The sequence below is a fragment of the Chiloscyllium plagiosum genome, chromosome 29 (genome assembly GCF_004010195.1).
Source record: "Chiloscyllium plagiosum isolate BGI_BamShark_2017 chromosome 29, ASM401019v2, whole genome shotgun sequence".
In the NCBI taxonomy this organism is placed as follows: domain Eukaryota; kingdom Metazoa; phylum Chordata; class Chondrichthyes; order Orectolobiformes; family Hemiscylliidae; genus Chiloscyllium; species Chiloscyllium plagiosum.
In genome coordinates, this window is record NC_057738.1 from 48,315,100 (window position 1) to 48,327,295 (window position 12,196).

At 43.5% G+C, this 12,196-nt stretch overlaps 1 protein-coding gene across 4 annotated transcripts in view; it reads right to left on the minus strand.

Annotated features, from left to right (window-relative positions):
- LOC122564571 (syncoilin-like) overlaps positions 1–8,692 on the minus strand; it is a 73,272-nt gene extending 64,580 nt beyond the window's left edge. For all 4 annotated transcript variants that reach the window (XR_006315942.1, XR_006315943.1, XM_043719669.1 and 1 more), the window contains exon 1: positions 8,622–8,692. Coding sequence is in view for 2 of the 4 variants with exons in the window: in XM_043719669.1 (XP_043575604.1) it covers positions 8,622–8,648 (27 nt within the window). In the remaining 2 variants the exon portion in view is untranslated. The remainder of the gene's footprint in view (positions 1–8,621) is intronic.
- Positions 8,693–12,196: the final 3,504 nt, after the last annotated feature.

Genomic DNA, 12,196 nt, shown 5'->3' on the forward strand with positions numbered 1-12,196 from the left:
ATAATATCAGGGCCAATGCAGGCTGCAGCATGACATAGACAGGCTGCAGAGCGGGGCTGAGAAATGGCAGATGGAGTTCAACCTGTATAAATGCAAAGTGATGCATTTTGGAAGATTAAACTCGAATGCTGAATATAGGATTAAAGACAGGATTCTTGGCAGTGTGGAGGAGCAGAGGGATCTGGGTGTGCAAGTACATAGATCCCTCAAAGTAGCCACCCAAGTGGATAGGATTGTTAAGAAAGCATATGGTGTTTTAGCTTTCATTAACAGAGAAATTGAGTTTAAGAGCTGCGAGGTTTTGCTACAGCTCTACAAAGTCCATGATGAGACCACACTTGGAATATTGTGTCCAGTTCTGGTCGCCCTACTATAGGAAAGATACAGAGGCTTTGGAGAGGGTGCAAAGAAGGTTTACCAGGATGCTGCCTGGACTGGAGGGCTTGCCTTATGAAGAAAGGTTGAATAAGTTCAGACTTTTCTCTCTGGAGAGAAGGAGGAAGAGAGGAGACCTGATCGAGGTATACAAGATAATGAGAGGAATAGATAGAGTCAATAGCCAAAGACTTTTCCCCAGGGCAGGATTGACTAGTACGTGGGGTCATAGTTGTAAGGTATTAGGAGAAAAGTATAGAGGAGACATCAGAGGTAGGTTCTTTATGCAGAGAGTTGTGAATGCATGGAATATGTTACCAGTGGTGGTAGTGGAAGCAGGGTCATTGGGGACATTTAAGCGACTGCTAGACATGCACATGGACAGCAGTGAGTTGAGGAATGTGTAGGTTAAGTTATTATATTTTACGTTAGGATCAAACCTCGGCACAACATCGTGGGCCTAAGGGCCTGTTCTGTGCTGTACTTATCTATGCTCTATGCTCTAAACCACGGTTCTCTTATCTTTTCACTTCCTCCTTGCCTGACAGGGACACACCTAACAAAGGCACACAATATCTGTTCCTTAAACCAGCTCCACATTTCAATTGTCCCCATCCTCTATATTTTGCTGCCCCATTCTATGCCTCCTTAGTCTTGCCTAATGGCATTCTAATTGCCCTTTCCCCATTTATAACTCTTGCCCTGTGGCATGTACCTATCCCTTTCCATCGCTAAACTAAACGTAACTGAATTATGGTCACTGTCTCCAAAGTGCTCACCTACCACTAAGTCAAACACCTGGCCTGGTTCATTACCAAGTACCAGATCCAGTGTGGCCTCCCCTCTTGTTGGCCCTTCGATATACTGTGTCAGGATACCCTCCTGTACACATTGGACAAAAACTGATCCTTCTTATGTAGTAGAGTTACAGCATTTCTAATCAATGTTGGGGAAGTTAAAGACCCCCATAATGACCACCCTGTTCCTTTCACTCCTACCCAGAATTATTTTGCAATCCTCTCCTCCACCTCCCTGGAACTCTGCGGAGGCCTATAAAAAAGTCCCGGCAATGTGACATGTCCTCTCCTGTTTCTAACCTCAGCCCATACCACCTCAATAGACGAGTCCTCGCAAATGTTCTTTCAGCCACTGTTATACTGTCCTTGACTAACAAAGCCACACCTCCCCCTCTTTTACCACCTTCCCTGATTTTGATGAAAGATCTAAACCCTGGAACCTGCAACGTCCATTCCTGACCTTGCTCTATCCATGTCTTTGAAATGGCCACAACATTAAATTCCTAGGTACCTATCCATGCTGCAAGCTCACCTACCTTATTCCAGATATTCCTGGCGTTGAAGTAGACAAACTTCAAACCAGTTCGCTGTCTGCCAGCATACTCCTCTGACCATGCAATCCTGTCCCTGTCCTCCCTATTCTCATCCTCCTGTGCACTGGAACTACAACACAGGTTCCTATCCCCCAGCTGAGCTCGTTTAAACTCACCCGAAAAGCACTAGCAAATTTCCCACCCAGGATATTAGTACCCCTCTGGTTCAAGTGAAGACCATCCTGTTTGTAGAGTCCCACCTTCCCCAGAATGAGCCCCAATTATCCATATACCTGAAACCCACCCTCCTGCGCCATCCCTGCAGTCATGTGTTCAGCTGATATCTCTCCCTTTTCTTCACCTCACTATCATGTGGAACGGGTAACATTCCAGAGATAACAACTCTGTTCTCACTCTCAGCTTCCACCCTAGCTCCCTGAAATCCTGTCTTACATCCCTGTCCATCTTTCTATGTGAACCATGACTTGGGGCTGGTCACCCTCTCCCTTCAGGACCCTAAAGACACAATCTCAGACATCACAGACCCTGGCATCTGGGAGGCAACGCACCAATCGCGAGTCTCTTTTGTTCCCAGCAAACCTTCTATCTGACCCTCTAACTACCGAATCCCCAATGACTAACACTCTCCTCCTTTCCCTCCTTCCTTTCTGGGCAACAGGGACAGACTCTGTGCCAGGGACCTGTACCCAACTGCATGCCCCTGGCAAGTCTCATCCCCCTAATAGTATCCAAAACGGTATACTTGTTTTTCAGGGGAACGACCACAGGAATCCCTGCACTGACTGTTTTCTCCCCCTTTGAACAGTCACCCAGCTTTCTTCATGCCTTGGAATAACTACTTCCCTGTAACTCTTATCTATCACAGTCTCTGCCTCCTGAATGATCCGAAGTTCATCCAGCTCCTGATCCAGTTCCCTAACACGGTCTTGGAGAAGCAAGAGTTGGGTGCACTTCCTGTCGATGTACTTGAATGGGACACTAATGGCGTCCCTCATCTCCAGAATCATGCAGGAGGAACATTCCTCTCCCTGCACTGCCATCCCTACTAGTCCCCATATCAGAAAGTAAAAAAGAAGAGAAGCTTACCTGATGTGTCCCTGGTCTTTAAGGTTAGACGAGGTGGATGGGTGGGAGGCCCTACAAGGGTAGGGGCTGAAAATGTGTTGCTGGAAAAGCGCAGCAGGTCAGGCAGCATCCAAGGAGCAGGAGAATCGACGTTTCGGGCATGAGCCCTTCTTCATTCCTGAAGAAGGGCTTATGCCCAAAACGTCGATTCTCCTGTTCCTTGGATGCTGCCTGATCTGCTGCGCTTTTCCAGCAACACATTTTCAGCTCTGATCTCCAGCATCTGCAGTCCTCACTTTCTCCTACAAGGGTAGGGACTCAGGTTTAGAAAACACTCACTTATATAGCTGAGGAGAAAGAAAAGTCCCTCCTTTCCCTGAAGCCTCTGCTTTCTGAGGTGCTGCTGCAGCTGACACTCGAAGTAAGCTTTTAAAGTTTTAAATCAGTGACTCACCTTTCCCGACATGCTTCCGATCATAATTGCCTTTCCCTCAGCAATAACTCTTGTCCTGTGGTATATATCTATCCCTTTCCATCGCTAAAGTAAACATCCAAATTGTGGTCACTATCGCCAAAGTGCTCACCTACCTTCAAATCTAATACCTGGCCAGGTTCATTACCCCAGTACCAAATCCAATGTGGCCTCGCCTTCTGTTGGCTTGTATATACACTGTGTCAAGAAGCACTCCTGCACACACTGGACAAAAACTGACCCATCTACGGTATTTGACCTATAGTATTTCCAGTCAATATTTGAAAAGTTAAAGACCACATAACAAATACCCTGTTACTCTCGCTCCTATCCAGAATCATCTTTGCTATCCTTTCCTCCACATCTCTGGAACTATTTGGAGGCCTATAGAAAACCCCCAACAGAGTGAACTCTCCTTTCTTGTTTCTAACCTCAGCCCAAACTACCTCAGTAGACAAGTCCTCAAATATCCTTTCTGCCACCATAATACTATCCTTGACTAACAATGTCACACTTATCCCTCTTTTACCATCTTCTCTGTTCTGATTGAAACATCTAAATCCCGGAACCTGCAACAACCATTCCTGTCTCTGCTTTATCCATGTCTCCGAAATGGCCACAACATCGAAGTCCCAGGTACCAACCCAGGCTGCAAGTTCACCCACTTTATTCTGAATGCTCCTGGCGGTGAAGTAGACACACTTCAAACCACCTTCCTGCTTGCCGGTGAACTCTTGCGACTTGAAATTTCATTTCTGAACTCACTACTCTCAACCTCCTGGACATTAGAACTCCAATTTATATCCCCATCCCCCTGCTGAATTAGTTTAAACCCTCCCAAAGAGCATCAGCAAATTTTCCCCTCAGGATATTGGTACCCCTCTGGTTCAGGTGTAGATCATCCTGCTTCTAGAGGTCCCACCTACCCCAGAATGAGCCTCATTTATCCAGGTATCCAAAACTCTCCCTCCTGCACCATCCCTGTAGCTATGTGTTCAACTCCTCTCTTTCCCTATTCCTTGACTCACTAGCACGTGGCATGGGCAACAAACTAGAGACAACAACTCTGTTCTAGTGTTAAGCTTTCACGCTCGCTCCCTGAATTTCCACCTTTTATCCCCATCCCTGATACTGACTGAGGAATACACTGTCCATTCAGTAAACAGATCAGGGATTGTCCAATAACTTAATCTTCTGGGGAAATAGAGAAAATTTAGAATTTTAGTTATAGAAATTTACAGTACAGAAGAGGCCCTTCAGATTATTGTGACTGTAATGGTCCCTGAAAGAGCGACCCAGATCGTCCCATTCTCCAGCCCTATCCCCATAGCCCTCAAATTTAATCACCTTTCAAATATATATCCAGCTATGTTTTGAAACATCCTAAAGAATCCACAACTCCACCACATTTTTTTTGGTGGGGTGGGGGTGGGGAGTGCCAGCATGGTACCCCAGTGGTTAGCACTGCTGCCTCACAGCTCTAGGGACTCCGGCTCAATTCCAGCCTTGGGCGACAGTCTGTGTGGAGTTTATACATTCTCCCCCTGTTTGTGTGGGTTTCCTCCAGGTGCTCTGGTTTTCTCCCACAACCCAAAGATGTGCAGGTTAGGTGAATTGGCCATGCCAAATTACCCATAGTGTTCAGGGATGTGTAGGTTGGGTGCATTAGTCAGGGGCTAAGTGTAGGGGATTGGGTCTGGGTTAATGTAGACTTGTTGGGCTTTAGGGCCTGTTTCCACACTGTAGGGATTCTAATTCTAACTCTCCAAGGCAGTACATTCCAAATTCTAGCAACTCTCTGAGTAAAGAAGCTTCTCCTCATCTCACTTCTAGCTCTTTTGCTTACTTGAAATGGTGACTCCTAGTTATTGACATACCAACTAGTAAAGACAGTGTATCCTTCTTTATCCTGTTAAAATTTTTCATAGCTTTGAACACCTCAATAAAGTTTCATCTTAGTCTTCTCTGCTTCAAAGAGAATAAGCCCAATTTCTCTAGTCTTTTCTTACATCGAAAATCTCTCATTATTGGCATCATTCTAGTAAATCTCCTTTAAACTCTCACTGGGACTTTAACATCCTTCCTTAAATAAGGAGCCCAGAACTGAACACAATGATGCAAATGTGGTCTGACCGATGATTTGCAGAAATCTTTCATCACTTTTTTGCTTTTGTACTCAATGCTTCTATTTATAAACCCAAGGATCCTATAGGCCTTCTGAACAACTGTTTCAACTTGCCTGGCCAACTTCAGAGAATTATGCACTTGAACCCTGAGGTCCCTCTGCTCCTGTACTCCCCTTAGAGTTGTACCATTGGGCCTGTATTGTCTTTCCATGTTTGTTCGACCAAAATGCATTACTTCATATTTCTCTGCACTGAAATTCTTCTGCCAGGGGTCTGCCCATTTGACCAACTTGTCAATGTCTGTCTGAAGCTGTACAGTCATCCTCACAATTCATTATTCTCACTAGCTTAGTATCATCTATAAATTTAGAAATGTTGTCTTCAACAGCCATCTCCAAATCATTTATATAAAACAGAAAAAGCAAGGGTCCCAGGATTGATCTCAGAAATGTCCTATCCTCTGTTTCCTTTCTTTCAGACAACTTTTAATCTATGCTATCAAAGAGCCAGCTATCCTAAACATTTCCAATTTGCTAACCAACCTTACAATGTGGCACTATAGCAATTGCTTTCTGAAAATCCAAATATATAACATTTACAGCACTACCCTCATCCACTGCCTTTGTTACCTTGTCAAATGACTCAATTTCTGTCACAATATAAGTGTATTGCAGGGAAATAGCGTAATAAATAACAACAGAATCACATTATATCAACCTGGGGTTCAAGTGCTACCTAAATTCCAATATTAGCAGGTATTAGTGCAGAGGTAAACAGACTAGATACAAGGGTAAAGGAGGTCATAATTGAATCAGGTTTTATTAATTTTATTTTCATTGATGTTATTCATTTCTTTGTTCATTCATTGGTGAAAGCTTTTTTTATCAAGGTTGCCGTATGACAGGGTGTGAAAGCAGCTTGATTTTAGCTCCCATTATCAAAATCTTCCAAATCCTTTCCTGTTACACTTCCTCCTTTAAGCTACAGCTGTTAAAACTTTGATTATATTTTCACTAGTAATTGATTTACTTTATTAACCATCTATTCTTTTCAACCTTATCAGCGATTTGTCATACGTCTTGATCTTTTTTCAATGTTTTACAATTTTAAAAATCCTGCCCTTCTGTTTTTCCCTCAGATATTCTGATTAAGGTCTGCATCTTGCCATTTGGGAGCTATAGGGACATGGGAGGAGGTCTTTCAGCCCATCGAGTCTTTCCTCATTCAATATATGAGCACAGCTGGTCGAAGACTTTACTGCCTATTACATGCCTCATCCTCATCACCCTGTACACTGCTGAAATCTATCAATCTCAACCTTAAACATGCTCAAAGACAGAGCTGCCACAGTTTTCTGTGGTAAAAAATTCCAAAGGTTCACAAGCCTTTGAGAAAAATAATTTCTCCTCATCTTGGACCTAAGTGGTATCTCTACCATTTTTAAATTGTGCCTCCTGATCTTAGACGCTCCAACCAGGGGAAATATCTTAGTTGTGTTGATCCTGTCTATCCCTTTTAAGTATTTTGTAAGTCTCAATGAGATAATCTCTGATCTTTCAAAATTCATGAGAATACAGGCCCATTAGCCCAATCTCTCTTCATAGGACAGACCTACCATCCATAAACAGGTCTGGTGAACCTTTGATGTACTCTCTCTTTGGCGATAATATTTTTCCTGAGACAAGAAAATCAAAACTGCAGTGAGTACTCCAGGTGTAATCTAATCAAGCTTCTCTACAATTGAAGCAAAATTTTATTACTCCTGTACTCAAGTCCTCTTGCAATGAAGATTAAAATGCCATTATCCTTCCTAATAGCTTGCTGCACCTGCATGTTAGCCTTCGGAGACTTATCGACATGGACACCGAGGTCCCTTTGTAATACCAACACTTTGTAACCTCTTACTTTTTAAGAAATGCTCTGCACATTGGTTTCTCTTACCCAGTGAAGAACCTCACATTGTTTCATATTACATTTTGTCTGTCATGTTCCTTTCCATTTCCTCAGCCGAATCAAACTTTCCTGAAGCCACTTTCTATCTTCCTCACACATTCTCACTTAATTTCGTATCATTCACAGATTTGGAAATAGTACATTTGCCCCCCAAGTCAAAATCAGTAATATAAGACTGTTTATAACTGTAATCTCAATGTTTTATATTGTCTCAATGCACGCTCAGCTCTAAACCATCATAGGTTTAGCTTAAGGGAACAAAATATTATTGCCTCACCATCTTTTATCTTAAAGTCATATGTATTTGGATTAGTTATTTCAGTATTAAAAATCAGTTTAAAGGCTATTAAGCAAATTCCAGCACTTATTTTATATGATCAGAATGCAGTGTTTCAGTAAGTGTCTACATTTGTTTCTTTCACATCGTCCATTTCCCCTTTGGGGATTTGTTTTTGAAGGATTAACAGGCTTATTATTAACCTGTCAAACAGAATCATGAACATTTCCTTCTATGGTGAACACATCTTGCATGGTACTCAAATCCTGAAGCTCTGACTAAGAGGCAGGTGAACACTATGTACTGAACCGCAAGAACTTTGACAGCTAGAGTCCATTTCTCCATGCTATTCATATTGCACAGTTTCTTGCACTGTGAATTCATTCTTTCATTCAATTCAAGTCAATTCCATGTCAGAATTACTAAAAACTAATGATTCAACATGTTTTAAATGTCTCCTTTGTTCTAAAGTACTCAACAAATTTGAACAATGTATTTATTTAAATGCATTTGAAATTCTTAAACTATTTAGATTAAAATAAAAAGAATCAAAATTAAAGTAACATTTTCACTGACCACCACAAATTACTTTATCACTGAATATGAATTCACGTGTCTTACATATCTAGCCGAATTTTTAATGCAGTAAATTAAACATGACAGATGCAATAAAATGTATGGAAAAATATATGAAATCCAATTGTAGATTTATTCTGATGTCTAACTCGTCTAAATCTCCAAATGTTGCAGTTCAAGGAATCTGCTGAGACTGAAATTGTGCTGTGGTTACACAAACAGACAAAATAAAGAAAGAGATGGTTCTTCAAACTTTAGCTGGTGTGCTCTGGTTTTGACAGTTCTCAGTCATGCTTAACCTTTCATTAAAATTGACAAGTAATTACCTGCAGATATTGAAAAGAACAAATTTAAACTCTCTATTAAAACTTATTAGAATACTATTTAGAATATATACAGCAGGATAAGGTAAAGACCTTACTGTACCTTGTGTGAGCCCCACACAGCTTCCATGTAAGATTTAGCCAATGCTAAAATAAAGTATCGACTGTTGTTAAGAATAGCCAGCAGGGAATGAAGTTGACCTCAGAGACAGATTAACTTACTTCATCAGCTGCTAACTGATACTTCATATCTATGGTATTTCGTTTGGATCATAACTCAAAATTACTTGAGTGCATTAGTTTCACATGGAATATCTAATTGAACAAATAAATTATTATCAACAGAACTTTTGTGTTTAATTAGGACATATCTTTTTGAGAATTAATTATTTTCACCAGTCAATTTATGGACACATTTAAAAGAAATGGCACACAAATATTTTTAGCTTCTTTAATAAATTCGTGGGACATGGATTCCTGTCTGACCAAATGCTCCAAACAAGCTGGATGTTGAGAAAACACGATATGGAGTGCACACCATGTGAATTCCCACTTGGTCTGAATGAACTCCATGCTGTAGAAGATCAAACTGCATCTCAGCACACAATCCATGAGCACCAGTTGCATGCACCCTGATCACAGACATTGCCATCCAACCCTGATGACCATCATTACACCTTTCTGATCACTTCTAGATCACTCAGGAAGGGCAGACTTGCATTGTAGCGTTCACCAACAACTAACACTGAAAGGCTGCAATACAAACACTTTGCACATATAGACAGATACCCAGCTCCTAGACTGGACCAGGCTGCTCCCAGGCCTACACCCTATCATTGTGCTCATTCATTTAGTGTCTATCTGGATGTTCACAGTGCCCTGCCTTGTTGTGGCCCAGTCACACAGGGTGATGCCTGCTAGTGTCTTGATGCTTCAGGCAGAGTCTGAAGACGCTCTGTGCTACTGGATTGAAATACTGCTTAGCATATAGACAGCCAGAGAGACAGGCAGACACAGAGACAGCTGGTCATTGTGGATCTGCCTGGTGAGTGCGGTGGAGACGACAGTTCCATTCATTGACACATCAATCTAACACCTGCCTGTGCAGCAAACACACTGCCCGCTTATTCAACCAATCGGCCATGTCTGAAAGGGGGTGGTGGCTACACCTGATCCCCAACAGGAGGTACTGCTGTCAGTCAGTGAGTCCCAGTAGTGTTCGTCACTGGAAGAGTCCACATACAATCCAGGGACTTGGCCACTGTCAATCAGCTCAGAGTCAGCGGATATGTCACAGTCTGGGGGAGGGGGCAGTGGTCACTGCTGTACGGTCAGCGGATGTGTCACAGTCCGGGGAGTGGGCAGTGGTCACTCTGAATGGTCAGTGGATGTGTCACAGTCTGAGGGAGTGGGCAGTGGTTACTGCTGTACGGTCAGTGGATGTGTCACAGTCCAGGGGTGTGGGCAGTGGTCACTGCTGTACGATCAGCGGATGTGTTACAGACCGGGGGAGTGGGCAGTGATCACTGCTCTATGGTCAGTGGATGTGTCACAGTCCGGGGAGTGGGCAGTGGTCACTGCTGTACGGTCAGCGATTGTGTCACAGTCTGGGGGAGTGGGCAGTGGTCACTGCTGTACGGTCAGCGATTGTGTCACAGTCCAGGGAGTGGACAGTGGTCACTGCTCTATGGTCAGTGGATGTGTCACTGTGCGGGGGAGTGGGCAGTGGGCAGTGGTCACTGCTGTACGCTCAGTGGATGTGTCACAGTCCGGGGAGTGGGCATTGGTCACTGCTGTACGGTCAGCGATTGTGTCACAGACTGGGGGAGGGGGCAGTGGTCACTGCTGTACGGTCAGCGATTGTGTCACAGTCCGGGGGAGTGGGCAGTGGTCACTGCTGTATGGTCAGTGGATGTGTCACAGTCCGGGGGAGTGGGCAGTGGTCACTGCTGTACGGTCAGCGATTGTGTCACAGTCCGGGGAGTGGGCATTGGTCACTGCTGTACGGTCAGCGATTCTGTCACAGTCCGGGGGAGTGGGCAGTGGTTACTGCTGTACGGTCAGTGTATGTATCACAGTCTAGTGGAGTGGGCAGTGGTCACTGCTTTACAATCAGCGGATGTGTCACCATCCGGGGGAGTGGGCAGTGGTCACTGCTTTACGGTCAGCGGATGTGTCACCGTCTGGGGATGTGGGCAGTGGTCACTGCTGTACGGTCAGCAGATGTGTCACAGTCCGGGGGAGTGGGCAGTGGTCACTGCTGTACGGTCAGCTGCAGGCAGGGTAAATAGCATATTGTCAGCCAGGGAGCTGCCAACTCACCAGCAGGGGTCTGGTCCATCAGGTCTTGGAGCTGCTTGTCGGAGTCAGTCAGAGATTTGGGATGAATCCAGTCCTTGGAGTTCATCTGTTGATCATGCAGAAAGGTCCAAGGGGGATCTGCAGGGGCTCTGAGGGAATATAAGGGAGAAGGTTATTGCAGTGCACCATGTAGTTGGTCTATTCTGTTGCCACTGTAAACTTGTAGCAGAGGGAGTTGGTGCATGTGGTGCCAATCATGAGGGTCACTTTCTCCTAGATGAGTGTTGTTGGAGCTGCACACGTCCAGACAAATGCAAAATATTCCATCACACTCCTGGATTGTGTCCCGTAGATGGTGGTCAGACATCAGAAGCCATCACCATGAAATACTCAATTTCTGACCTGCCATTGTGGCCACTGCATTTATATGGTGGTCTAGTTCAGTTACTGGTAATGGCAACTCCCAGGATGTTGATAGTGAGGTTTCAGTGATGCTGAGGTTATTGAATGCCAAAGAGAGGTGGTTAGGTTTGTCTTGTCGGATATGGTCATTGCCTGTATTTGTGTGGTGCCAATGTTACTTGCCACTTATCAGCTGATCACACTGTTTCAGAAGTTCAAAATGGAACTGAATACTGCAAACATTAATGAAAATCCCCAATTCCAATGTTCTCATGTCACAGCTATTGATGATTGGGTTTAGTGCACTGTCCTGAGGAAGTCCTGAGGCAGAGATAATTGGCCTCCAACAACTACAACCCTCTACCTTGGTGCTGGATATAATTTTTTGTTTTACATTTAATTATGATATTTCATTTTTATTTTTGTGCCCATTAATATGACAATATCATTGCTGGAAAGTAGAAAATTAACATTAAGTAAGAAGAGGCTAATCTGGCCAACCAATTGCTGAGTAATGGAAAAGAAAACTGAAGAACTGCAGATGCTGGAAATCAGAAACAAAAGCAGAAATTGCTGGAAAAGCTCAGCAGGTCTGGCCACATCTGTGGAGAGAAATCAGAGATTGGATCCGGGGACCCTTTGTCAGAACCATTCTCTTGCTCCTCCCACCTTTAAGCATTTCTCATTTGATCACTGTGAATTCTTAAGTCTTTGACATTAGCTCTTATTGAGACCTGAGTGGGTGAAAGAGTGAGCTAAGTTAGTACAAAATCTGTCAAATATTGTGCTGGGGGCACATCCTTGTTGGAAGTTGGTTAAAGTTAGACAAAGTTATTTTTGATTACATTTCATTATTTTCCAGGCGATCTTGAATCCTGACCTTTGACATTGAAAGATTCTGTACCAATCAAACCCTCTGTGTCATTCAATTCCTTTCTTAAAAAAAGGTCAAAAACTCAGCAATTGAAATGAAAT